Source organism: Anopheles moucheti, chromosome 3 (genome assembly GCF_943734755.1).
Source record: "Anopheles moucheti chromosome 3, idAnoMoucSN_F20_07, whole genome shotgun sequence".
Classification (NCBI taxonomy): domain Eukaryota; kingdom Metazoa; phylum Arthropoda; class Insecta; order Diptera; family Culicidae; genus Anopheles; species Anopheles moucheti.
This window is the reverse complement of record NC_069141.1, coordinates 88,311,984-88,339,866: the sequence shown is the minus strand read 5'-3', so window position 1 is coordinate 88,339,866 and position 27,883 is coordinate 88,311,984. Positions and strand designations below refer to the sequence as shown.

The window sequence follows — 27,883 nt, the reverse complement described above, 5'->3', positions numbered from 1 at the left end:
GCGGAAATTTTCCTTGTTTGCATACGATTACGTGCGTTTCGTTGAAAGTGTGTGATTTGAAAGCTCGACAGTGCAAGAGAAAAAACGGGGGAAGAAAAGATCACTAGCGCAAAACCGATATTAGTCTTCCTGGTGCATCATCATGGGAACGAAGATCGAGTACGTTGACTCGAGTCACATGTACGCGACAAACTACATACGCAACTCGAAAGCGATCGCTGTTCTGTGGGCGATCTTTAGCATTTGCTACGCGATCATCAGTGTCGTTGCGTTCGTAACACCAGGTAAGCATTTTTTTGTTTTGAAACACCTCTTTGAACATGTTGGTTTGTGCTTTTCAAATGACAAATAAGAACAATTACATAACAAAACATTTCTAAAACAATGCGTGACTTGATCGTAAACAGTCATTCCGTCAGGATTTGATCGGTTCCGAATGAATGTGCTGCAAAATAAGTAATTGAAAGCTATTGCATAAATGAATGTCGATTTATTTTAAAGCTTTGTTTTCCCATGGCAAGAAAAAATATTTTCTTTGATCAAACTGTCCTCTTAATAAATAATTTCAAAGATCAGTTATGCTGAGGAAAATTAATATAAAACCCATAAATAATTTATTACTTCTTTAACTGTAGTTGTATCAAAAGGAAAATGTTTCTTACACCTACCCTGTTTAATATTCTATCGCCAACCCATTGTTTGACTGACTCATACAATGGCCACAGTGAATCCCGCAATAAAAAGGTCTTGTAAACGATATGGTGCAATTTGTAATGGAACGCTCGATTCTTCTGAGGTCGATCAAAAGGGTCAGATTATTTAATGTAAACCAACCCGCGGTGTTCTTTTGCGTGCTGTGCTCCTATTTCTATTCAAATTGAAACCGAGCACCCCTTGCCATTGTGTTTGTTTTTTGTTAAAGTTTCGTTTATTTTTCGCTAACTGAGTAGAAATAAAACGCTCTCATCCAAAGCCAAATTCCATTCCATGGTGGCTGTGGATCACCGTGATGAGGTGGCTGTGGTAATAACAAAAAACACGAGACATTCACAACTACACACATTCGAAATCCGTCGCCAGCCGCAGCCGGTTGTGCAGCTTTCAGCCTGTGTGCAAAAGTGTCCGTGTGCCGTTTTGTGTGGATGGCTTCTTACGGTGTGTGACCTTTTCGCTTAAAAGTTGTTTCCAAACAACCATTACCGTTTGCCGTGCGAGCGAAGGTGGTGGCTTGCGCCTTGCGCCTTGCTCAGCAGCATCGCGACAATTGACCAGCTTTTCGCAAGCTCATTAAAAGCTCATGGCATCGTGGTCTGTGTGCGCAAACTGCCATTGCGATCGTTTTACCCCTAGACAGAAATAGGCATGAGAGAGTGCGGAAAAGAGAGGGAAGAAGGGGTAGTTGTGCAGCCATTTTCATTTGATATTGTTTATGATTGATGTGCAGCAGAAGATTTGTTTGCTAAATCAACTGCGAATGGCCATCACGGGCAGCACAGCGTATCTTCATCGGACGCGAGATGGTCCAATCAAAAGACTTGAACGCTGCAGCAGGCGGCGAACGGACCGATGCGTGCTTAAATAATACTTAAATTAATCATAATAACCATAATGATCATATCGGTACCCCGTTCTTCGTTCAACCCGCTGTTTTCCCGCGAAAATATGATGCAATAAAGTGCGGTGTGCTGTTCCTACCGCAGAAAGAGAGCGAGAGAGACCGGAAAGTAAAAGTAAGAGTTCCCCGGTTTGATTTGCGAGTCTAATAATCGGTGCGAGGCGGTTTGGGCCAAAATGTAACGTTAAGTACAATTATCCTCGCGGCTCTAACGCTCACCTTCATCCCCCTGTGGCTGGCTTACTGTTTTCCTGCTAGCAAAGAGGGTAATTCGTCATCTGATTAAGACGAATTGAATTGATTGCATTGTTCTGCTGTGGTAGTAAATTTGAACCAGCATGCCTGTTTTGTTGCTTTTGAACCGCTACTTGAAGGTTCACTTGCGGTCGCAAACAAATCGCCATTATGATCCAGGAAGCGGGCACGATCCCGTGTGACAAAAACTGTGGCGGTTTCCTTGTTTTTGCGAAAGAAAAATTGGCAAATTACTTTCTCGCCATCGTCAATTTACTGTTTTGCTGCATTATTGATGGAAAACATTCCCTCTCTCGATGCTCTCCATCGCGTCTTGTGGATGGAAGTGTGCATTTGCATATTTTTGTTGTTGTTGAACTACTGTTACTTCATGCGGAATCGACCGCTTCTTCTCCCCAGCATCCGAAATTCCGTCCCGTCTGAAAAGCTTCATTTTATCGTTCGATTATGCACAAAAGACTTAAGTTTTGCTTCACTCATTATCGGTCCCGGTTGCATACGATTAGTGCCACGGATGCACGGCCACTGACGGTTAATTAATCATGCCATCATCCCATCATCATTCGTTTGCTTGCGGGCAGGCAGCCAGCAGTGATAAGCGTTTCGGAAGGAAGATGATTATCGTGCAAAGGAGCGATTAATGTAACGTTTGCGAAATAAAGCAAAGGAACTTTCTTTGCCCATTATGCTCGGGGAGGTCGAAATGCCCGTTCCCTTCTGTGAGCAGTCCCTTGTTTTTTTTTTCGACAATTGATCAACAACGATCGACGATCAATGTAACTGTGTTGTTGCGATTGTTGATTAAACAGTTATCATGAGGCAAATTGCTCGAGGGCTGCTTTGCCCGGTTCGTGTGATTTGCAAAAGGTGTGCAAGAAAACGGTTAGCTTAATATGTGCTGGAATAGGGTAATTTTCTTTCTTACGGTAAATATGTTTCAAAGGTACACAGATGGAGCAAATAAATATTCTTTATCTGCTAAAATAATGAGGTTTTATTTAACTTGAAGTGTTATTATCTCATCCCATCCTACGCCTGCTGTTTTAGAAACAATTTTTGTTTGTTCTTGCACAACACCGCTGCTGCTTTTGCTGCGTGCCATGACGAAACACTTACCCGTTTCAACTTGACAGTTTGTGGTTGGGCAGCTTTATGCAACCGGACTCGTAATGGGGTTGATCTTTTGTGCTATTTTGCTCTGGATAATTTGCTAGCATAGCTACGAATGGCTTCGAAAAGCCTGAAGCAATTGCATGTTTCACCTTTCACCGTGATTGAATTGGCATCTGGAGCATTACCTTTGTATGCTAGCAAAACGATAAGGAGTCACAGAAAGGATCACTCTTCTTCTTTGTTGAGAATAGCCTTTCTTTTAAGGAGGCTAGAATGTGAGCTGGATAAAATAGTTATGCATTAAATCAACAAAAAGGCATAACGATTGTGCGCACAAAACTCTTTCAGACTAGACTTTCAGACTCTTTCAGACTAGCTCACATTTATGCTGGCAAATTTCGGTTTCGTTGCGGTGTTTTACTTGTCCGCACGTAATGCACGTGTGGCAGATTGTTTTGGGGTTGTTATTTAACATGCGTAGCGAAGTTTGCGAGTCCAAACGAGTAGCAAAACCGCGCTCTGGATGGTGGATGAAGATGTTGGCCAGAGCAAACTCAACCGACTCGCTGTTCTGCTGGCAAAAGATGTAATTGGTTCCATTGACACACCCGACACCGACCGTGGTGGTTTATAACGCGAAGCTAATGGATTGTTGCCGGTGCTGCTTGGTGTGGCATGCGGCAGTTTACGGGATTTGTGTGTCAAAAGTGTTCCGTAATCTGCAAGATATATAACACACTGACACGCATGAAATGTGACGTGCTTCTCGCGTGTAATTTTATTACGATCATGTCATTAGTGCCGTGGCGATGGTCCTTTTTCTTGTAGCCAAGAAGAAATGTGGTCATTGATCTTTGTTGCTGCTGTTACTTTGGAATTGTACTTAGATGATTCTATGGGAAAATATGATACATCAATAACAATTCTTTCAGTACTGTTTGTTCAAAGTTCATTTCTTGAGTTCATTCTTGTTCATCGTCTCGTCTGCAACTACTATAAATTCATTTACTAAAATTATTTTTAGTATACAAAATGCTAATGAACTGTTCTACTTCCATTTTTCCAGAATGGGTAGGTGACGCAGATTCCGACGTTGGTGGACGGCTTGGTTTGTGGCAAGTTTGTCAGAAAGATGATCTCACCGATAGCTGTACCGGGCGCCTGGAGGAACTATTAGAAATGCAATCTATAGCGTTTCAGGTGAGTGGAAGTAAAAAAGTTACATTTTATCATTCCGATTATGCAAGCACAATAGTGGTGGTGTGTGCCGTTAGCTGTTTTATAGGTGACCTGCTAAGAAAGCATCTAATCTCCATTTACCATTAGCAGGTCAGCGATAGTGTTCTATTGTGTAATGAATTCTTTATGCAAACAGTAAAATTAAGCGTGGTTTAAAGCAAAAAAGCTATGTAGATTAACGCCTTTTGTTTGGTTTCAGGTTGCAACCGTGTTTTGTGGTTTGGCCGTTGCCACTTCTGTGCTGGCGATCTGCTGCCTACTGCTGATGGTATTCATGAAGTCAACGACCGTGTTTCACATCTGCGGCTGGATGCAGATGCTTTCCGGTGAGTAGCGAACTACGCGCGTCTTTCCCTACGCCGATATGCTGCGGAATGTCTGCGTGCGTGAAGAATGGTTCGTGCGATTCAACTGACACCGGGCTGTGGCTTTATAATGAAAAGGAACGACGCACTTGGGTGGAATTTGGAGGCGAATTCGTAGATAATGACCGGTGTGGGAAGAGTATGCGGTGCGATTATCGATGAAAGGCATGCCCTGAATTGGTGTCTCTTCCTCATTGCTCTTGCAGCGCGAAAAGTTCATTAGCGGCTAAATCGTAATTGGACGTCGGGAGAGTCTGTAAGGTGTATGATGAGTGTGCACATGGGGAAAAACTGGAATACCGAACGCGAACCGAATGGTAAAAGCTGAACAGTAGATACTTTAGTCGAATTCCTCCTCCAAAAATTGCTTTCTGGGTGGATGATTTGCCTTTTCCTACTCAATTGACTACTTCTGGTGAGTACTTCTGGTCTCTGAGTAGTCATCTAGGGCTGTGATTGAACGATGAAGCAGTTGATCGTGTTCAATCTGAAGGCTTTCCCATGTAAAGCACTTATCGGTGTGCGATGCGATCGTGCGCCTCAAGGTTCCGATGAAAGCATGAAGGTGAGGTGTCTAATCCGGTTTTGCTGGTCGAAGAAAACCCTTGCCAGAATGGCATCGTCCCTTCACTTCTGTTCGCTCCATCTTGCTGAAGGCCGACCGATAGGTCGTTGAGTGGTTGGCGAGCCCATGCATTCTGCATACTACTGCTGCACTGTGGTGTGGTTTGGAAATCGTCATCAACATCATCATGTATCATGAACAACATGTATCATGAAGTCGAGTTCCGAGTTTCCCAAACCGGTTTCGGTTCAAATAGTTTGGTTTATTCGCGACCAGCCATTCAGCATTCATTTCCTGAACGAAAGAGAAATGATCGATGCCACCCCTTTCTTCCTCGGTTCCTCGGCGACCACACGATCGTCCAACCGACGCACCATCTACAGGATGTTCATGTTTTCTCCCGCCTCTTCTGGTGATCTGGAATGTCCGGGAGAAGAAAGCAGGCTACTCGTGTGTGTTAGTTTGTGGGCAGACCTGGCTCGTCGGAAGTAGGTCATTGTCACTATGTCCGTTCGATTGCCCGTTTACGATCATATTTTCCTGCCCCGACGGCTAGGTGGCTATTTCTTCCCAATAAATGTCTGAAACACAAGCCATATTACCGCAGGGAAATGCAACGAAAGGGTAGCATTTATTACGGTGGAAAAAGTGGTCGAACAAGTCGTGTTTAGATGTGCTGTGTACTATCTCTAACCATCGCTGGCAATTCTGTCCGCAACGCTTTCAAGTACCCAACCGATCTAGATTTCGATTTCCGTGGTTCGGCACTGACCTTTAGCTCTCTCTCTCTCTCGGTGTGTGTGGAACTAGTTTCTTGGACGTGGGCGCTTCGATGGTGAGGTTTGTTGACTTCGGCCACAACGATTTGCTTCTATGTTGCAAACAGCGAAAGGCGACATAAAGTTTGCAGTAGCAATATTTTTATTATCCCTAGTGAAAGTCGATTTGAAAGTAAAATAATCTCCTTGGCCAGAGATGCTGGGTGAATGCAGGGTGCATATTGATAGCAGTCTACTAGGACACATAGTTGTTGTTTGGATAAGACACAGTAAGACCTAGATATCGCAACTATTAGAGTAGATTTATTGCTTATGGAGTTCCCAATATACCGACAAAAGTTAGACACGTTATACATTCAACATCAACACATGTGTTTAAATGGTTTACCACACCCCAATTTGTGCGTTATTGTATCGACCACAATAATCCATTTAAATGTTGCGGGTCCATTACTGATCCAGTCTCGCGGTATGTGACCCAGTGCCGCACGTGTTTATGGTAGGCACTGGCGAAATGATAAACGAGAATTGACGAGTTTTGGGTGCGAGCGCGTTATTACTATTATTTGCGGTTGCGTATCTCCCGCAAGCTGCGCTTACGCACCAATCTGTATCGGGTAGCTTCAATCCGAACGATGTGATGCAATGGCAGAAATGTGGGGCTTTGACGATGCCTTAACGATATAGAAATGGAGAGTGACTCCATCGAGGAATGATTCAAAAAAGATGAAATTTTTAATGTTCGTTAAGTCGATTTTTCAATAAAAACTCAAAAAATTCCACCTTTGTGAAGGACTTTACGGTGTTCTCAGCCATAAAACAACTTTCTACTGTAAATGGAGCTACCCCAAGTCCGTTATAATGTCGGCGTAATCGTCTCCTGAAGATTAAACCACAAGCAATTAGCCGTAGAAAGATGATCACCGTGAAATGGTCATTTCCGCACAAAGAAACAAAACCCTTAGTCTGGGGTAATCTCATCCTTCCGTATGAAACATCCTCTTCATGTAGGGTCATCGTTTTGTAACACATATTAGGCCTCATTTCGGTGCGCACAATATGTGCAAAACATTAAAACTGCCCGTAAGTGCGGTGCTGTGCGCGGCGAAATTCCCAGGGTCAGTTTAGGCAGTCGTTTAACCGGATGAGGGACGGTTCACATTTGTCGCCATTCCATGGGTGGAGAGAGTGAAAAGTCCCATAAATGTAATGTATGCAAATTTGTTTCCTACCTCCGTGCAGGTGTGTTTGCGTAAAGTCGTCCATTAGTGGCTCACATGCCGGGCGCCGTGGCTCTGCATGATTGTTGGAGGGAAATCGTTGAATCTGACGTGTGTGCGAATGCGTAATGTGGTTTACAATTTTATCTGATGGTTCCGCAATTTGAAGCATTGTTTCTCTTCTAGGACTGTACTGGTTTGGGATTGTTTGTAATCTAGTTGGCCTTAATATTTTATCTGCATGAGCTATTGAATAAGATCACCTGCACTAAGCAGGTTTAAGCTTAGTGTACTATATTTGTTTATGGTAAAAATATAAGTAGTGAAACAATTTTGGTTACTAAAGTAGGAAAACGTTTCAATACGCGCCTTTCATAACTTAAATTACAATATCATAATGCTCTTATTTGCTTTGGATGAGAATGATTCAGGGTTGTCAAACTCAACGCGGAATATCTCACAAAAGCCTTGGGATATACTGTATTCCACTACATGACTTAAATTATTAAAAAGGAGTGAAATATATAATACTAACCTATATTAAAACATATTAATTATCTCTTTTTTCCCACCCTTTTCCACAGCCCTCTGCATGGTTATTGCATGCGTTTCGTTTCCGTTCGGGTGGAATTCGGACGAGTTCCGTAAGATTTGCGGTCCAGAGTCGAACCGATTCGAAGTAGGGCTGTGCAGCTTGCGCTGGGCCTATCCATTGGCGATTATCGGTGAGTGCTTCTGGAAAGTGTTGTACTGTGTGCTTTACTAATATCTTTTCTGTTCACTTAGCTTGCATCGATGGATTCATTTTGGCCACGCTATCCTTTATTCTTGCGACACGACACGTCCGTCTACAACCGGAACCGCAATACCAAAGCAGTATGTATTAGAGAAGAGAGAGAGAAAGAGAAATAGGGAGAGAAAAGTTGGGTAGTACATCTGGAACACTTGTAACTGATCATTCTACTCTGCTTGCGTGGAAGAAATATTTTACTAAACAGTCTTCTTTTCTTACAAAAACAACAGGAGAAATCAACAACGCGTACGTTACGGATGTGGCCAGTATCGCTGGCTCTCGGAAGTCGCTCAATCTACAACCCGTGCTGCTGGTGGCACCTCCGCACATAATATTCTGATAGCGTAAATGAAACGTTTCCCTTACCGCAACCGGTACGGACACAATCGAACGAATAGGCAGAGCCGGTTCCGAGTGAATGTGTATGAAACTTCCTCGCAAGTGCAAATGATGAACGCTTTCCGAGATATGTCCGGCCGGCTGGAAGCGCGATGTACAGAGTGATGTGTAGCTTATGCCAATTATGTTTGATCACTTTCTTGTCCGTATGAATGTTTTACGTAAATTCAACCCTAGTAGGGTGAACGAATATTAGCTTTCCGGGTATGTCATTGAAGGTGTGTGTGCGCAACATCCCGAAGATATAGGACCTATTCAGTAAGGAAGGGCTTGAAGTAGGCCAAAACCTTAGGATATTACGTTTTAAAATGAGTAATAAATATTTATTCAAGCTTTAACGGTACGTTCACAAAAGAGATTTATTGTTTCTTTCGATACATGCGGAAGTGGATTAATGACTTTCCTAGCAATCTTTCCTACATTGCATCTTGCGCTGAAGACTAAAACGAGAGAGAGTATGCTTCTTAGAACTGATGTTAGCTTTCATTTTCCGATACCTTTAAAACTGCATGAATGTTATTATTTTTTAATTGTTTTAAGTTTTAAAATTATACATACCACAGACGTGAACCATAATACAATAAATGTTGGCTTTTACAACGAAGTTAAAAAAGTGTATAATGATTTTTAAAAAATTATAAGGAATCGGAACTGCAGAGATATTTTCTGCATTTAAGGTAAGTCGGCGATGGGAAATTCTGAGAATTTTTATAAGTTAAGAATACATTCAATTTCATATTTTAGTATTGTTGGTAAACGACAAAAAGGTCAAATGGTCATAAATGATGTTTCAAATAAATAAATTATATCCCGGTGGCATGGCCTTTTGCATGAAATTCTCTAGTATTGATTCCTAATTTTAAAAATAATTACTTTCGAAAAAGTTTTGAGATATAAAGTATCTTTGCTTCAACTGCTATATTTCAATGAGAAAGTTAGGGTTGCAGATTGCATACTTTTAGGCGTTTATCTGCTCGACGATGTAGTGCTCGAATGGTAAGGTCTGCATAAATTATTCTCATATGGCGCAAATTTATACGGTCATTTTATGAAAATAAGCTTGTTTATAAGCAAATTTAAATAATGTATCCTGCAATGACTATTTCAAATTCAAACTTAATCATACCTTACGTTCGAGGAAAACCCCGTATGCACTCTAAGAGTAACACAAAAATACAATAATTTATCTTAATTACAGATTCATTCATGGACGTAACTTTCCATTCATAAATTTCTCAGAACATTTAGTTGACCGGTCAAAGATAAAATGTATTGCTATTTGCTCAGACCCGTTCCACACTCGTATACCATTCGTTTGATCAATGCCCAACTAGTCCTCAGTTGGCAACATCAGGCCAGACTGCACGTAACCAAACGCAGGCACAACTAGAAATTAACCCTGCCCCGGATGTCGATTGGTCTCCGCGGTCCCCGTGAGAAAATTATCCAACCCACCAGGAAGTGACCGGGAGTGACCGAGAGTCTTGGCAAGCGGGATATTAATGAAAAGCTCCCGAGAGCACAAACAAGGTGCAAGGTGCGTATTGATAGAAACACGGGCAATCAAGCTGACGGATCGAATATCTCCTCGCCGGGTGGTTTAATTACTTTCGACGGCAGCTTGAGGGCAGCTCGTGCTACTCTTGAACTTGATGTCGCACGTTGTTTTGTGTGCGTGTGTGTGTGTCTGTCGGTAATTAGTGCAGTGGGTGAGAAAACAGGAAAGCCATTAATTCTAAGGCACGACGACGGGGAAGCGACTTTTTCCCTTCGGTTTCAGTTCAAGCAGGTTGCAAGACACGTGCCCACGGGAGTTTTGTTTGCTCTCGGCTTTCGACCGATTCGTTAAGATCGTCTAATTGCTTAATGGATGACGGGTGATGATGGGATTTTCATAAATGTAAGACAGCTCTAACGAGTGGGGCCAGCGTTCTAATTGAAGCTGCACGTTGTAATTGAACCGTCGCCAAAGTTGCCCACTGGCACAATGAAAGTATAGCTACACGCAAGCTGATTACAATGTAAGAATGTGAATAGGAAATAAGCTAGTCTGCTTAAAATGTTAACTGAACCTGCAAAAGAAAGGTAAAGGCGGGAAAAACGACTGTAACAGCGAACAATTAGACAAAAAAATCGGAAAACTCTTTATTTACATATGAATAAAACAATTACACGTCTATTTACAATCAGTGGTACGTTCATGCGTTCAATACAAATTCATAGCTACCTTAGGCAATTTTATTTTCACTACACTTAACTACTACTTACAGCCTAAAAGAGTTTGCAATATTCCCACGCCATGCAGGAGATTGGAATTTGTTAGCCAAAATCATACCAGGAGCTTTTGCAATAGCATTCTTATCAATTTGTTCCTAAATGTTTAACATTGTCCCATTAGAAAAGTACCACAAACATTGATACCAGCATGACTCGCATGTGTAACATTTTCGACCTAGCGATTGAGCAATCTTCTTCCACGCAACGTATTACTAAATTTCCTTGGGTTTGGGTTTGAGCATTACGTTGTGTATGTGTGTGTATGTGTTTTAAAATTTGTGTTAACAAGTCTTTTTTGGATTACAATTTTTTAAACTTCTAAAGGAAAAAGAAGTCAATTACATTATACTGTGTTTCACTTCTTCACTTTGTTCAACTTCACATACACACAGGCACACAAGAATGTACATACCAATTAGCTACAGTGCCCTTCCAGTTGGTCCGAATCTTAAGAGTAATGTGGACGGAGGACGCGCATTACGCGTTGAAATTGGTTCGATGGCAGTGCGCAAAACGGTAGATTGTTTCACGACGACCGTTACGACATTTTAAAAATATTACATCTAAATTGGACAACTTAACGCTAGAAGAAAAAGTGGCCAGAGGGTGGTTTCATGCTCACAGGCAAGCGGAAAAATAGTCGATGGGTCACATGGAAGGAAACTAATTTAAATAATCAGCAGTCTCTATCACCGTTTGAAACGATCGGGTTTACGAAATAGGGGGATATAGATGTGGAGGTTCCAGAAAAGGGAGTTCTTTTCCACCGATCGTTTCAAGGAAAATTAAACTCATAAATCTTATGTAGGAAAACGTATGTGTGTGTATGTGTGTGTCACGGAGGATGATTGATTATCCTGACGCGCAAACTACCCCTAAGCACTTCCTAAATTATGCAATAATTACGAAGGTCAGCAAAGAATCGATCTTGTCGGTTAAATAATATCACTTCCTGCTAGTCCACCTCCATCGCTCATGCTCAGCGCCATCATCCGCACGATCAAGCGTGGCAATTGAGTGGAAAATTCCTTTTCGATACGTTTCCTACTTACGGTGGGCACGATAATTCATACGGGAAAGTACGTCCAACCCGCACAGTATTATCTCATAGTGTCGTGTGACGCGTATGCCAGAATGTGCACACACATTTGCAAGTAATTTGAATTAGAAAAAAAACGATCCCCTTATGCAATCGTACCGATCGGCGTGGAAGCTCCCGTTCTCGTGTTTCCATGCTCCGTTATTTGAAGTTCCGATGATATCCCACTCGTTATCAATGCGCACCGTGATAAGATGCGTGCGGGAAATGATGTTTCTTTTACGTTCCCTCTCTTGCATTCTCGCTCCCTTAGCACCCTTAGTGAACAAGCAGATGGAAAGTTTTGTGCCACCCGATAGCGTAATGCGAACGTGATCGATCCAACAGTGGCAACCGCTGACAGCTCAAACCTTGTTCTATTGCGATCAGCGATAGAATGTTCTATCGGTCGCGTTTTACGTTTGTAACAAAAACAAAACAAAAACTTTGCTGTAGTGAAAAGAATGCTTTGCGCTGGGTGTTGGAGTTGTTTCCCACGTGCACGAGATCGATGAAATATGATCGTGTGATGTAATCAATTGCATGGGCACCCAATAGCACTGGGTAATCGTAGTAAAAATACAACACGGTAGCTTCTAATCAGTGTAATAGCTTAACCGGGTTGTAGACATTGTTAAGCACTAACTACCCATCCGGTACGTGACCGTTGTACTCTTTCTCTCTGTGTGTATTCTATTTAAATTTCGCACTACCGCGTCGTGTTGGACAACGTTTTACTCGATTGTATCATTTACATTCGTGCGTCTAAATTTCCAATAAATTACCCCGATGTGCCGACGTGCCGTAGCACACTTCCTGCTCGTATCACAGCAACACAAAGGAATGGAGACCGCCGATGTACTCCATTTTCCTGAAGTTCCGAGCGCACTCCTGGAGATTGGGGCGGTGAGATATCGCTATAAAAAAGCGTCACGATACAATTCTCCCAGTGGACACTTAAAATGGCACCCGGCGTGTTGTGCGCCTGTTAACGATGATTCAGTAACTCCCGAGGAATTACAGGGTAAGTTATTTTATCGCCCACTTCATCAGCATATTAGTCGGGGCGCGAGCAGCGACCGGCAGGGCAAAGGGATATGGGAACGGCGAATCACCTGCCTGCCTATAATAATCATTTGTTTACATACAATGAAGTGGTTTACTCCACAATCCCTCCACCACGCCGAGCAAAGCCCACTTCAAAGATGCAAAAATCGAAGCCACGCGAAAAGGCTCCCAGGCAGCAGACAGGTCTGCTGCTGCTTTTGATATGCTTCATCGGATCGTCGGAATCGCTTTTCCCGCAGGGCTGTACCTGCGGGTTGGGGTGGGTGGGTAAGGATGAAAGAAATCTCATCTGGAACGAATTAATAAGGCGAGTCAAACTAGGCGGGTGAGTCCTCCTCAGATAGCAGACTTTGGTCCTTCGGTTGAATGTACAGATGATGGTGATGACTATGCAGCAGGTTGTGATTATGAAGCAGGTGATTATTATTGTTACTGCTGCTGCTATTACTTTCCGGTGCCGTACTGGTCTCCTGTTCGGTTGGGGCGGCGATGGTGGTTTCCCCGTTGGCCTTTAGCAAGATGTAGCTGTCTCGGTGCAGTATCCGGTGCTGACCGTTACTGATCAGATGGCTACCTCTTCGGAGCGATCGCCGACCCATGTCGAGTAGCTCCGTGGTAGGATCGTCCGTGAAGACAAAGTTCTTGTACGCCCGGACAAAGACGTAGATCATTGCGAAGGCACCGGTAAGGATCATCCCGTACGATAGGATGGGTAGGGCGGTTGGCGCGAATACCGTCGCCAGATAGATCCACCGGCGGATAGGAGGCGTTAGCTCACTGACACCCTGTAAAAGCGTAAAGAATGTAACTTTTTAGTGCAAATCACATAACTTCAGGTGATGGCGAATGAACTCTTCATCCTCTTGCATCTTGCTTACCTCTTCGAGCCACATGATGGGAAATACGAAATCTCGGAAGTCTTTGGTTGCCATTACGTGCGGACCTTTCTCGACTAGAATATTGAGCTGCACCCGGACCTGACCCTCCAGTGGGACGCCCAGTTTCTGTGCGTTTGAGAGAGTGTGAAACGGATGTCATTACTGGAGCACATTCGTTGCTAATGAGCTTGGTAAACTTACGGGTTGTATTTTGAAGTACGTATCGTGCTGCTCGGCATTGGGCTGAAGACCTTCAACGGCGTCTAGAAGCCGTGGATCGGACCGTAAGAAGTGCGGGTTGGAAATGTAAACTGGGGCACCTGGAAGAAACGGGGTGGGTATCGCATAGAATCGGGTGGATATGGCACAGCATCAAAGAATTCGTCGAATGAAACCACGTACCATACTGGCATGGACTAATGTTCTGCAGTCCGTAATATTTCTGGTAGTGCGAATGATCGTAGCAGCTGTTGTTCTTGTTCGGTGGTCCATAGGCATCCTCGGAAAGTGTGTACAGATCGGCCGATATACCTGCAGATAGACAGCGCACCGTATCGTACACAACACGCTCCTCCTAAGCCCACATCTCAACTTCTCCCACACAACTTACCATCCTTTTCGACCGGTTTCCGATAAACTAGGGGTAGCGTACGGCAGAGATCCTTGTCGTAGATGTACACCACATCCTTCTGCGTGATGTCACGCGGTGGAAAGAAGCTACCCTCTGACGCCTCTATGCTGCGGCACGGTTCATTTTCCCAGTGCGGAAGATGGTCCAGCCCGTTCAGCTTGTCGAAGTATCCAAACTTCTCCATACCCGTATGTCCCGTGTGCATCGTTGCGTACTCCGTAAGTGTTCCGTTTCTCTACACGGATAGTCGATAATTGGTTGACGATTGACGATAGGTAGGTGGTTTGCCCAGAAGCACAATAAACAAAAATCAGAAACGAAAAGTAGAAAAAGGGGACGCATTGTTTGGATTTGTTCATCAAGAGATTTGTGTGGGTCGGTGAGTGTCGCAACATGGCAACACAATACACGGAAATGAGAAAAAAATGATAGAAAGAATGAAATTATAAAATAGATGCGTGATGAAAGTGTAAAATGAAAACTTAAAAAAATTGCAATGAAAAATAGAAAATAAATAATAAAAATAAAAGCAAAACAGAAGCATGAAAATGAACCGAAACAATCTAAAATGTCATGAACGATACGGAATAACGAATTTTAAAATATAAAACAAAATTAACAATAATGGAAAAAAGGAAATCACAATTAAAAACATGGTTTTTATCCAAAAATTGGAGACGTAAATAAAAAAAAACATTAATAACATAAAGGATAACAAGGAAGTTTGAAAAGTAAAACCAGAAGGGAAAATTGACAAAAATGTCAAAAATTATATAAAAAACAAGATTTAATAAAAAACAACCTGCACTAACACTTCTAAAAGTTTGTTAAATTAGCAAACTACCCCTAAGCACTTCCTAAATTATGCAATAATTACGAAGGTCAGCAAAGAATCGATCTTGTCGGTTAAATAATATCACTTCCTGCTAGTCCACCTCCATCGCTCATGCTCAGCGCCATCACCCGCACGATCAAGCGTGGCAATTGAGTGGAAAATTCCTTTTCGATACGTTTCCTACTTACGGTGGGCACGATAATTCATACGGGAAAGTACGTCCAACCCGCACAGTATTATCTCATAGTGTCGTGTGACGCGTATGCCAGAATGTGCACACACATTTGCAAGTAATTTGAATTAGAAAAAAAACGATCCCCTTATGCAATCGTACCGATCGGCGTGGAAGCTCCCGTTCTCGTGTTTCCATGCTCCGTTATTTGAAGTTCCGATGATATCCCACTCGTTATCAATGCGCACCGTGATAAGATGCGTGCGGGAAATGATGTTTCTTTTACGTTCCCTCTCTTGCATTCTCGCTCCCTTAGCACCCTTAGTGAACAAGCAGATGGAAAGTTTTGTGCCACCCGATAGCGTAATGCGAACGTGATCGATCCAACAGTGGCAACCGCTGACAGCTCAAACCTTGTTCTATTGCGATCAGCGATAGAATGTTCTATCGGTCGCGTTTTACGTTTGTAACAAAAACAAAACAAAAACTTTGCTGTAGTGAAAAGAATGCTTTGCGCTGGGTGTTGGAGTTGTTTCCCACGTGCACGAGATCGATGAAATATGATCGTGTGATGTAATCAATTGCATGGGCACCCAATAGCACTGGGTAATCGTAGTAAAAATACAACACGGTAGCTTCTAATCAGTGTAATAGCTTAACCGGGTTGTAGACATTGTTAAGCACTAACTACCCATCCGGTACGTGACCGTTGTACTCTTTCTCTCTGTGTGTATTCTATTTAAATTTCGCACTACCGCGTCGTGTTGGACAACGTTTTACTCGATTGTATCATTTACATTCGTGCGTCTAAATTTCCAATAAATTACCCCGATGTGCCGACGTGCCGTAGCACACTTCCTGCTCGTATCACAGCAACACAAAGGAATGGAGACCGCCGATGTACTCCATTTTCCTGAAGTTCCGAGCGCACTCCTGGAGATTGGGGCGGTGAGATATCGCTATAAAAAAGCGTCACGATACAATTCTCCCAGTGGACACTTAAAATGGCACCCGGCGTGTTGTGCGCCTGTTAACGATGATTCAGTAACTCCCGAGGCATTACAGGGTAAGTTATTTTATCGCCCACTTCATCAGCATATTAGTCGGGGCGCGAGCAGGGACCGGCAGGGCAAAGGGATATGGGAACGGCGAATCACCTGCCTGCCTATAATAATCATTTGTTTACATACAATGAAGTGGTTTACTCCACAATCCCTCCACCACGCCGAGCAAAGACCACTTCAAAGATGCAAAAATCGAAGCCACGCGAAAAGGCTCCCAGGCAGCAGACAGGTCTGCTGCTGCTTTTGATATGCTTCATCGGATCGTCGGAATCGCTTTTCCCGCAGGGCTGTACCTGCGGGTTGGGGTGGGTGGGTAAGGATGAAAGAAATCTCATCTGGAACGAATTAATAAGGCTGTCCCGTGCAACCTTGAATGTGTGGAAAATTGGGTTTCGCTTTCATGCCCTGCGCTTCTTATCCTTAGCCCAGCCAGAGACCGGCCATGCTGCGTATCGACTAATTTACTTTTGATGATGCGATTCGGCGTAATTTACGGTGCTCTTACACTGTGGGGTATTGCCATTTTTGGTTTTATGGTTTACTGAGAGATGGGTCGGTGAAGTTTGGGGCTTTGCATAATGAAGTTAATCGTAGCGCATTAAGTGTTTAATTAAATAATTTGTTTACATATTGTGAAGCTTGAAACTGTGTTTAACAATAACGTTAACACACAGTTCTTTCAATGCAAGGTGCACTGTAATGTTTATCATGAATTAAGATAGATTAACTCTTTGTACTATCGATGAAATTCTTGGCAAATGTGAAGGACTGCAATAAAACTGTCAAATGGTTGACAGCTGGAGGATCACTCCGACTTTAAGACACCGATGGCATTGGCGAACGTTAATGCTCTTTTTCTAATGCTTCATCAAGTGCCGAGAGTTAAGCTGTTCTAAAGAACCACTGACTCTAACCCAACGATCCGGAACAGCCGCAGGAAATTCGCGAGATTCAATGTCTCTTGCAGGCAGGCAGGCAGGCATTGGTTCAATGCCACAGTAACGGTTCGGCCCGAGAAACTATTCTCCGCTTATTGTTGGCATGTTAGTCGCTACTTAGTAAAGTCAATATTGCTACTAGGAAGATGGAAAACAGTGATCGAAACGTTTGTAATGGGGATGCTTAGTAGCTTAGTAACAGATTTCGCTCTCTCTCTTTCTCTCTGTCTTTTTTGTTCGATAGTGTAAAGTCAGCATTCCGCGCATGTTGTAATCGATAATTGATGGGTGGTCTTCCTGCATCCAGTGTTGGTCAGGGTCATGATCTCCGAGTGAGTGCGCGCACACCGAGACGAGACGCCGAACCCCAGGGCACCGTACGTTCGATGCGTATCGGGCCTGATGCATATCGTAGCTGAGTTTTCTCATCGTATCATGCGATTAAAGCGCCGCAGGGGCGATTATTATTGCCACAAATGATCCGTTTCAAGCCGTATTTGCACGATGCGACTGCAATGTGAATCTGGATAAAATTTGTAGCCGAGCAAAAAGCGGTTAAATAATTCGATGAAATTAATTTCGCAGCCGTTTTTGCGTTGCCACACCAGTAACAACTATTACAAACGAATTTAGCACATTCTAGAGCACACAGCGTAATGTTCACATGTACGTGTTGCATAGTGGGAAACTAATTTTCACATTAACAGCCCCCCAGGCAACCAGCTTAGGAAACATTCCATTTCACACTTCAAACATGAGTTATGCGAACTTGATATCAAAACGGAAAGGGAAGAACGATAACAACAATCATAAGTTCTTATTGCATTGATTCACTACCGTGTGATCGGTTCGATGCAGTTTCGGCAGGTGGAAACACTTCCCAACATCGTTCAAATACTCCCAACAATGGATTCCGCAATGAAAAATGCGGAAAAATGAAACTGAAACCAGTGACTTGATCAAGTTGCATTTAATCCACGCCGTTACACCCCTTAGGGGAGGGGGTTTATTTGTGGTTGAGAACATTATCTGCAGCTTTAAGAGCAAAAACAGAACCAAGCTCGTGGTCGGCGGAAGTTCTAGGCCGTTAGTGAGCGTGGAAAAAGTCAAGGTCCTGAGCGGTATAGACCAGCGCCCTCCATCTACTAATTATAGTGTGCAGTGAAACAGTTGTTTTGAAAGTATGCAAAGTTGGAAATTTGTTTAAGAAAGCAAAAACAGATGGGAAAATGAAGTTCGGAATGAGAAAAAAGGACTCTGGATGAATGAAGATGCGGTGCAGCTAAGTTGGGATGATTGATCAATGAAGGCATGAAGAGCGAGAGTGCTGAGATGATGATCATTGATGGAAAGATCTACCTGTGAATGAATCGAAACACACATAGAGAGAAAACATAGAAATGGAAACAAAGGAACGAGCAAAACAATCCGAATCAATTCGTAGCGTTAAATCCTCGTGTCTAAAAGACTTCCTTGTGTCACACTGTTGAATGCGGATGGTGGCATGAAGGAATAATGGCTCGCAGATGATGGAAGCGTTTGAAGCATTTTGCTACGAATGCTGATGATTGCTAGCGTTTACGATCGCACACACGGTGGTCGACAGTGGAGCGCACAACGCGCTAATGATGATGATGGTCTCATGGTCTTACGCTGGATGTTGCTCAATTTGTTTGTACAAGTGTGAAGATGAAGAGATCGGGTTGCAGAGCACATCACATCCGGATGAAAATCTGAGAAGGAGCCGGAAAATGTGCCCAAATTCAGGAAAAAACTTACCCCATTTAGTAGGCCCATCTTATCCATGGGTCGTCGTTTTCGAGGATAGAAGGTATGGGCCAAACTGACGAGCGTATCGTCGTAACCAAATACCAGCTCGTCGGCCGTCAGTGAAATGAACGGTTTGTATTTGGTTGCTGTTAGTAATACCGATATGGTCCTGGCGACCAGAAAGTTGATGTACTTGCTTTGGGTGGAGATGGTCTAAGATTAAAAAAGGAGGGACAGTTAGCGTTGTGAAGGTACAAAAGGTTAGCTATTCCGGCGCAGCACACTTACCAGCAGTGGAATATTTGGTGTCGTAATGCGAAGGTTCTTATCTACACTAAGCTCAGGAACGAACTGCAGAATCTTCTTGTGCTGGTACGTCACGGTGTAGTTGTCGTGAAACTTGATGTTCACTTTCTCCATATCCTCCCTGGCGAGAAGCGAGAACCGAAAACACAACATAAATAGACATCTATTGGTGAGGAGCGAGCATTCGGAAAGCGGCACTGCGGAACGGATGTCGGTACGCAAGACCTGACGACCGTGATCTTGCGTTGGATCGGTCAATGGAAGTAGCCGCCAGCGTGTGCTACGATCTTGATTGCGGTGTGGTACTGCTGCCGCGGTTTAAGTACCCCCTGTTCGCCCGCTCTGTCTCATTCTCACTCTACGCTCGTTACGTTGGGCTCCACGTTTAGGTTGACGCAATTACTTGTCTAATAAACTAATCCACTGAGGCAGTGCGAGGCACCTCTTGGTATTGGGTGGATCTTCCGTAAGGGTGCGGAAGAACACGGTATGGTGGCATGAAGCGAAAACTTGTCGTACTTGAACGTGGCCGACGGACACATTGACCATTGAACTCGGGTGCGAGCGTACGTAGCACGCACCCGCCAAGGGTACCGAGGGCCTCTCCGGTGGAGACGCGAACCTGCCGCAGTCCAATTAGGCACCGAGAACGATCTATTTCGGCGAGAGGAGTACGTACAACTGCATGCCGAGTGTTTGATTAGATTCGTTTTATATAACACATCACATTACACAATCATGCTGCAATCAGATGCGTGCCGGTGTGTTTTATCACGCAAATCAAAGCCGATGCACGCCTTCATTCCTTCGTGGTTGATTAAATCTCTACACACTGCCGGAGGGGAATTTCCCTTCTTTTTCCCATTTGGAAAGAGTGCGATCGGCGTGCTCGGTAAGATATGTGTATTAATTTTAATGAAGTGCAATTTTCATTCCCGAGGGAATGTGCAAAACGGGGGAAAACCCAGCAATGGCCGCCTCGATCCAGCAGCGTGACGATTGTTTTTTTTCTGTTCGAATAGAACAATATTTAATCCAGACCGGAAACGCAAACGTGATCGTTAATGAGAAACCGTCAACAGTACGATCGTTCGACTGTGCACATCGCGACTATTCTTGGAATTTTGTGAGCCCCATCCCGGAACAAGATCGGATAAAAATAGCACGAATGGGTGGCCATCGTGTAATTTATTGGATGTACTCGATGCACAGAGGCAGCCTACTGTCGGGGGCAGTCGATTCACTTACCTATAAACGAATGGTCCTACTTCAACTAGTTTTGGCTTTTCACCGGAGAGGAACCCCTCCGGGTTAGTAACATTAAATATGTACACCTTAGTTAGCCTAGTCACACCCGGACGCTGCCAATAGTGGAAGCTTATCGTTCCGTTCCATAGTCTCAGATTCTGGAATAGGGGAGGGACAAAAAGTGTAACTACTCGAGAACGAATTCAGGGCAACACTACGGGCTTACCTTCATGATGAAAATGTTTAGCCAAGGTACGGACGATAGTATAACACCGGCAATAAGGGTGACAATTCCAAATATAATTACCGCAATGCGATCTGGAAGGAGAAGGATTCAAATGTCAGATTAATTACAATTCTTTCTCAAATTTGTCTGTGAGACAAACATTAGTTTCAAATAAGTTATTATTAAAATAAAGTCAATATGTGGAATTACATGTTCATTACTTTCTAGAATTCAAAGCACAATTCAGATTATCCAATTAATCATTTATGTAAACTCTCCATTTTATTTTAACTCTCTCTCTTTCAAATTGAATTACCTCATCCCAAAAAGTGAACAAACCGTGTGGGTTTATCGGTCACTTTAAATGGTCTCCTCTAAGGGGGTTGCAACCAAGAAGAAGTCATTCAATACGACCTTTATGTATCAGCAAACAACCACAGGATGGGAGTGTAGTGCTTCGTACTAAACATTGTCCTTAGTTGCACTGCTGCGATGCAGTTCATGTGTGTGTGTGTGAACCATGTGTGCGGTGAAGTTGAGTTTTCTCACGACAATAAAGGGACTGAATCGAGGGTTGAAACTTCATGGAAGAATGTGGTTTAATCTCACCCAACAAACCACAGACACTTTAAGGACATTGTAGCAACTGGTTAGGTACTATGCCGATGATGATGATGATGGAAAAGTGATTTAATAGCTTTCCAAGATTTATGTTGCCAAGGGTTACGGGGGTTGAACATGCAGGAAGTTATTAAATAATAATTAATAGTTTTAATTATTCAAATTCACATTTGATTGATGAAATATCAAATGATACGCCAAGGTTTAGAGTTAGATTAAAAAAGAATTTGAAAATTTACATTCCAGTGTTACATTATGTAAAATCTCCTTTATGTCCCTGAATGAGTTTGTAACATGCCCTACGGACAAACAATTAACAAGGAATGAGCAACATGACCACTCGCAAAATAAACCTTTCTAGTATCGCTTATGCAAAACCCTTGTGCATATATTATATCATGCACCCTAGACCTGACCGTTATCAACCTTCAAGTTCAATGTGTGATAATGATTAGGTATGAAAGGGTATATCGTGTCGTCCTTCGACTTCAGCCCGCGCTCGCGGAAGTCACCGAACGAACAATTATTTGAGTGTGATCCATACGCCACAGGTATCCGAGGCTGGTATGGTATAATTTCACCCACATTCCTCTGTTGCCAACCAGCCGAGAGATAGCAACACTATCTCCCTTTCGCCCTTTTTTTTTCGCCGTAATCCATACGGCATCGGGTTGACCTCCAGCAAGGGGTTTGCCGTCTAATCGATTGTAATCCCACCGCATCGTCGTAAACCTATAATCATGTCAACACCCACCCGGTCCTGAAGCTGGGCTGCCGTGAGTGCGGTGGCCTTGTAAGGGCCACGTGTTTGCCAACGGGTTGCACTCCGGCTGACCGAAGCTCCAATAAGTTCCCGTTTCAGGTACGATTCGCTTGCATAAACCCGTTGTACTGCAACCCGCCTTAATACGTATCGGCCTAGGTTAGGTCAGGACATCGGTGCACTGGTTTTTGAGATGTACAACAGATTTAATTGAATAATAATTGCATCAGATGTGTATAGTAAACAGCCACCTGGGCGAGTTCCTTGCAGACTCGCAGCACTCAAGAGCTATCGCTCATTACTCGTTCCGACTGTCGCTGTGCGAACTGTGTGATTGGGTGCGAATCAGGACGGCTACGGGTACGCAAGATTTGAGTGTGCCGTGTCCTATCACGACCTACCTCTCCCATCATTCTCTCTCCACCGTTCCTTGTAGGGGCTAAAACTGGTATTGAAAAATGGATATGGCAGCATAACGAGGTGCATGGGGATATTTCGGTTATATAATCAAAAGCTACTCTTTGCGAAGCTTTTTTGCTGCTGTACGTTTGCTGAAGCTGGCTGGTAAACAGGTCGCCAAAGGAATGGACAAGAAACAAATCAAACAAGAACAAATGCTGCCAGCCGAGGTTGGGATGTGTACGGCCTGGCCAGCATACGTTACGGATGGAGTAACTGATCTTTAGTCATCGCGTGGTTGGCGTGGAGTGTCACTACAAGCCGAAGATCAAGCCGAAGAAGAAGTGATGTGAAATCCTTTTTCCTTGGCCCATATAAGAGTGCAAAAATTTGTGGCACGTTTTAGGTAGCGGGAAAAAAGGAATTAGAGATTATGAGCAGTTTATTGGGCTGCTAATTTATGACACAGTTTAAGCAGATCACCTCTTGGGCAAGATCAGATTATTCTGCACGACAGCTGAAAGCCGCTACATTCGTACTTAACAACGACCGATCAGCTGTTTTCCTTCACGACCACGGGAACGACACTCGCCTGCTTGCAACACTCAAAATCTTCGAACATCGAGTACAGTGGGTGTCCGTGTGGGGTTTGCTTGTACGAGGTGCCTATGTGCCTATTTGCCGCATTGCCTGGTCATTGCGGTGGCCGATCAAATTACCGACGAGCTGCGATCGATACGTACGAGAACCGCACCTCCCGTGGGTGTCGTGGGTCTAGCAATTTTCTTCCATCCTCAGAAGATATAGCGTTGCAGTAGGCAGATCGCAATCGGTAGCTCTCACGGTGTGGTTCTGAAGGATGGTTAGTGGTGGGTTTACTTTACACCTCTCGAAGCGTCCAATACCACCACCATCAGCAACGACGCCATATGGGTCAATCTATAGGGCAACTATCTTTCGCCTTGAACGGTGTCAAGTTAAGCCGTCCCTTCAGTTTTTGCACCCTTGCGTGCGTGACGGTACACCCGGCACTCTGTCCCTGGTCGGCAAATGTTCCGACATCCTTCGCAATGGTAAAACCGTCTGCAAACCTCGATCTTTCGGTGCAATGGCAAATGCACTCGCGTGCACTGATCGTGTTGATCGGTGGCAACCATTATGTAAGGAATGATCGGCAGCGTGCCGTACGGTGTGCTGGACCAGGTATCGGCGCTGGAGTGCGTCATTTTCTACGATCTAAACAGGCCCGGCCGGAGGTTTGACCGGTTTGCTTTTCCTCTTCCAACACGGGAATGTTGGTGAGGGGTTGCTGGTGGGGTCATGTGTGATTGGGGCGATTTGCGCTCTCACCGGTTTTCAGTTTTAGGTTAAAGAGTCACACCATCTGAGGGGGTTGGTTTGCGGGCGGTTGTGGGTGAGAAGTGACCAGCGAGGGGGATGCTATTGCTTAAGAATTTCCCTCTCGTCGTGTATGTTTAAATGGTTTGTTTACGATTTAGTGTCCGCAGTTATGCGATTCACTTTTCTTTCTTAGTTGCACATTGCTAATGTCGTTTGCTGTTTTTTTTTTGCATTCCGTGTGTGGTGTGAATGGAGTTGTTAATAGGCAAAATGAAGAAATACCACACCGGTGGGATAATTTATTGAAAATTTATAGGCAAAAGCAAATGTTTCATGATCGTCCAGTGCCAATGACATTTGTCTCCATGAAACAATTTGCGAAAATATGTTAAATTGTCCTTCTCGTTGGCATTTTATTCATTTTACATTTATTTCCCTTGCCTAAACCTGTCTTTGCTTCTGTTAACGTGCTTTTCGGGTTTCCTTCATACTAGCGACATCTAGTAAATTAACATTTTTAATCAACTTTTGTCTAAATTGTATATTTTAACTATTCTAATGAGTATTGTAAGTAATCTAACGGAAGTTCTCTATTGAAACCTTATTAATAGGGCATCGTTGAATCGCACATCTCACCCTAGTACAACCGCACACTGCAAACTCACTGGGCAAACAATCATGGGTCGGAAGCTCAGTTGTGGGCAGATTGGCAACGGTTTCGTCAAAACACATGACAACAGTGAAAATCCGATATGGATGTGTCAATAAAGGGGCGATCTAAACGTGCATCAATCTAAACATGGGCAGTTTTACGTCCCAGCCAGCTGACGTGAGATGTAGATGAAACAAACGATGGAAAGGAAGAAAAAAACAACGCACCACGAAGCAATCCGCACCTCCGTGGGGTTTGATTGTTCGTTCGCTTGTTGATTAAATATTTGACCATAACGTTCATCATCCATCCATCCGGATGAACTTTGTAACCGTAGTAGGGAGGGAGTGCCCCCAACGAACCGCTTCCTCCCGAGCCAGCAACATTAATGATCAATCGTCATTAGGCGTAATTTGTGCACGAGACCCCCAAAAATATTCGGTATCGACCGAAATGGAGTACTCAATTAGATATGACTGAAATTGAAACAGAACACTCGGCTCGGCGGTGAGATCTTCGTCTGGGACTGTTTCCAACAAAAAAGCTAGCGAAATCCTGCGTACTGTGAAGGACCCGTGAATAGCTGACTGCTTGCTACGGGTAAGAAGAGATTGCGGACTCACTGAAGGTCATTCGACGGTCTTCATGTGCGTACTTCAACTGCTGTTAGCGTATGTCGGCTAAGTCAATAAGGCTCACAGAGTGAAGAAGACAGATACAGCAGGAAAATTACCAAAATATCCGGCTCGGACAAGAATTCGTTCAGCTCGGATGGTACGGCGGGTGCGATACCCGATGACGCGTACATTACGTTTGGTGGAACACATCGCCCAGACAAGATGGATGTAGTCCATCTTTCTCTCTTGCTGTTCCTCGCACATGATCGTACAATCGAAGCGAGCAGAACAGGGGCAGAAGCGTTAATTTAATTTTTCTGATCGCTGATCGTTCGGAGTGGAAGGGAAGAGCGACGCACTGTGGTATTGCTCATATGTTGATTTGATTAGCGTTCTCGCGAGTCATGATCATGTAACTGATCATGAACCAATAAGCACTTCGGTCCCGAAAAACTGGGGAACTACTTTTTTGCTATCCAGGTGCAAAGTATCTCGGCGGGTGGCATAGAAGAAAAAATACCGCTGTATCATCCCATCATACTCCCACTCCGAAGGTGTAAGTGTTTGCTGTCAATTGAAGTGGAGAGTTTGTCCAACTTCAACGGCTTCAAGTGCTCGACAGAGTTTGCGAGGATCGTGTTTTTTTCTTCTTCTGCTCATTATTAATTGATGGTAAAAGGAGAAACGTCTCAATGTGCAAACAGCATTGTCCACGAAGCGATAGAATGAGACAAAGTCCCCAGCTGGTTAACGACACTCTGGCTACGTTGTTGGGGCCCTTTTGATGTTTGTAATGACATGGTTTCATTGGGCAGGTGAAGGCAATTCCGAGATCGAAGTGGTTTTGATGATTGCCGCTGATTGCCATTTGCACGGGGAGATGTGGTTTTTTCTTCCTCTCCGACGGGCGCAATTGTATCTGCCACCATTACGCAGCCTCCGGGTGGAGGAGCTGTGATTGAAGCGCCTTTCCGAGCAGTCTTGATTTTTGTAGCGAACCGTTCGACCCGATACGTGTGTCTAATCACCTCGATCACGGCAGGTGGAGTAAACATTTTTTGTTGGAGGTGGTGTTTTTGCACTGTGTACCTTCCACGACTGGCGCTCAGCTCATGGAGTTCCCTCGGGCTTAATCTCTGGATGGAAAGGTAAGGTTTTTATTACACCTTCATCACGAGCTAGTTTGCTTTAGATAAATAGGTGCTGAAAGGGTTTTGTTTTTAAATGGGCCTGGCATTTCCAAGAGATTAATAAGCAACATTTAGCAGATTACGGAGGTTAGAGCAAATTCTTTGTTACAAGGCAAACTAATATAACATTTTCTTTTGTGTTTAAGTCTGGGGTCGTGAATTGGAGATAGGTAATGCTTTTAATTGGGGGCTATAGTCCCATTTCCCTTACTTCCCTTATTTTCTTATATATGAGGCTCAAGTTTAACAACAGAGCACCCTGTTCTGTGATATACAGGTATTCTAACTAAATTCACGATGTACAGAACAGAGTTTGCATCATCATTTGAGCTACTAAAGCCATTTATGAGGTAGATCGCAACACTCTCGAGCATCCCCGCAAAGTAGGCAGGGACAAGCTCGAGGACGACCTGTGCCTCTTCAAAAATAGAACCTACCGAGCACGGCATTGCCGCACCCGTTGAATCGTAGGCAGAGCCAAGCGTCACCAAGGCCCGTAATTTTCCTTACTCATTAGTTTAAGGCACAAGCCGGCCCATGCTTTTCGACGCGCTTCCCTTGTAGCGTGTCATTGTTTCCATAGCGACGCGCACGCGCTATTCCGAAGCATAACAAATGTTTCTTGCTGTTGTAGGGATTTATGTTCAAATGTACCGTTATCGTTCGAGTAGCATAAAGCATAAAGCAGTAGCATAAAGAACATGTTCAAACATTATCTTTTCAAAAGGGAATATGTTGCAGGCTGTTTGGCTGTTCTTTACGGCTGTTTGAAACTGCCTGGAGATTGTTGCAAAAGAGAACATCCGATACTTACTGCTGTTAAACTTTGCTCCTTGCGAAATGAGCATCGATAGCGGCGTCGGTCCATTCTGACCGGGTGGCAAACCGAACAGCTGATTGCTAGCATTCTGTCCAACTTTGAAGTAGTTTTTGTGCAATCCCATCGTATCCGGTGTGGTGGAACGGTTCCGTGCGCACTACGGCCAACACAGGACGTTGCGGGTGAGGGTCGATGGCCTTGTTTTCGCGGGTCGCGCCGGAACGGTCCCGCACGCTGGATGCTGTCGGTGGTGATTCGCTCGCGTGTTGATGTTTGCAGGCGGTGCGCATCTACTGCTGGTCGTGGCAAGTTGGCGATCTAGACAAGGAAAAAACAAGGAACAATATTGTAATTAAGGGATGTAAGCAAACTTTGCACTTTAAATGTTTAGCAATTAAATAGAATGCAAATTAATATATTTTACTTAAGATGAAGTTCATATGAAAAGACTAATCAACGATGAAATGTAGCTGCCCCCTACAACAAACAATCCCCCTAAATAAGAAACAAAATAATCAAACAACTTATCTCTTTACAGAAATAGCAATGTAGATAGCGCTGTCGTATAAACATTTGATTGTAAACAAGATACGCCGGAAGATGTCATTCATATGTGTGTGTGTTTCAGTATTTTCTGTTCAGTTGT

General features: G+C 43.8%; 2 protein-coding genes and 1 non-coding gene across 4 annotated transcripts; 1 reads left to right on the top strand and 2 right to left on the bottom strand.

Moving 5' to 3' along the window:
* The first annotated feature begins 61 nt into the window (after window positions 1–61).
* LOC128303935 (LHFPL tetraspan subfamily member 3 protein) lies at window positions 62–8,835 on the top strand. Of its 2 annotated transcripts, none has more exons than XM_053041038.1 (6): window positions 62–284; window positions 4,050–4,183; window positions 4,422–4,548; window positions 7,736–7,876; window positions 7,938–8,027; window positions 8,175–8,835. In XM_053041038.1, the coding sequence occupies exons 1-6, from the start codon at window positions 143–145 to the stop codon at window positions 8,282–8,284; spliced, it is 744 nt and encodes a 247-aa protein (XP_052896998.1). In that variant the 5' UTR covers window positions 62–142; the 3' UTR covers window positions 8,285–8,835. The 2 variants fall into 2 exon arrangements, with proteins under 2 accessions (XP_052896998.1, XP_052896999.1); XM_053041039.1 differs by having other exon boundaries at window positions 7,938–8,036; window positions 8,172–8,835.
* Window positions 8,836–10,483: 1,648 nt separating this feature from the next.
* LOC128303310 (lysosome membrane protein 2) lies at window positions 10,484–27,361 on the bottom strand. The gene is made up of 11 exons (XM_053040223.1): window positions 27,232–27,361; window positions 20,835–20,926; window positions 20,609–20,766; window positions 19,343–19,481; window positions 19,064–19,267; window positions 14,255–14,510; window positions 14,047–14,175; window positions 13,846–13,964; window positions 13,645–13,770; window positions 13,074–13,551; window positions 10,484–11,482 (listed from the first exon to the last, which is right to left on the bottom strand). The coding sequence occupies exons 1-10, from the start codon at window positions 27,359–27,361 to the stop codon at window positions 13,084–13,086; spliced, it is 1,821 nt and encodes a 606-aa protein (XP_052896183.1). The 3' UTR covers window positions 10,484–11,482; window positions 13,074–13,083.
* LOC128306102 (U12 minor spliceosomal RNA) lies at window positions 26,765–26,944 on the bottom strand. The gene has a single exon (XR_008287530.1). It is a non-coding gene; the product is annotated as a U12 minor spliceosomal RNA (small nuclear RNA).
* Window positions 27,362–27,883: the final 522 nt, after the last annotated feature.

Excerpts from the sequence above, each read along its gene's own strand:
- LOC128303310 (XM_053040223.1), bottom strand. The coding sequence starts at position 27,361 with ATGGGATTGCACAAAAACTACTTCAAAGTTGGACAGAATGCTAGCAAT. Across the intron at positions 20,767-20,834 it reads TAAACATTTTCATCATGAAG|AATCTGAGACTATGGAACGG; the intron begins GTAAGCCCGTAG and ends CCCCTATTCCAG. Across the intron at positions 19,268-19,342 it reads CACCAAATATTCCACTGCTG|ACCATCTCCACCCAAAGCAA; the intron begins GTAAGTGTGCTG and ends TTTTAATCTTAG.
- LOC128303935 (XM_053041039.1), top strand. The coding sequence starts at position 143 with ATGGGAACGAAGATCGAGTACGTTGACTCGAGTCACATGTACGCGACA. Across the intron at positions 4,184-4,421 it reads TGCAATCTATAGCGTTTCAG|GTTGCAACCGTGTTTTGTGG; the intron begins GTGAGTGGAAGT and ends GTTTGGTTTCAG. Across the intron at positions 8,037-8,171 it reads ATACCAAAGCAGTATGTATT|CAGGAGAAATCAACAACGCG; the intron begins AGAGAAGAGAGA and ends TTACAAAAACAA.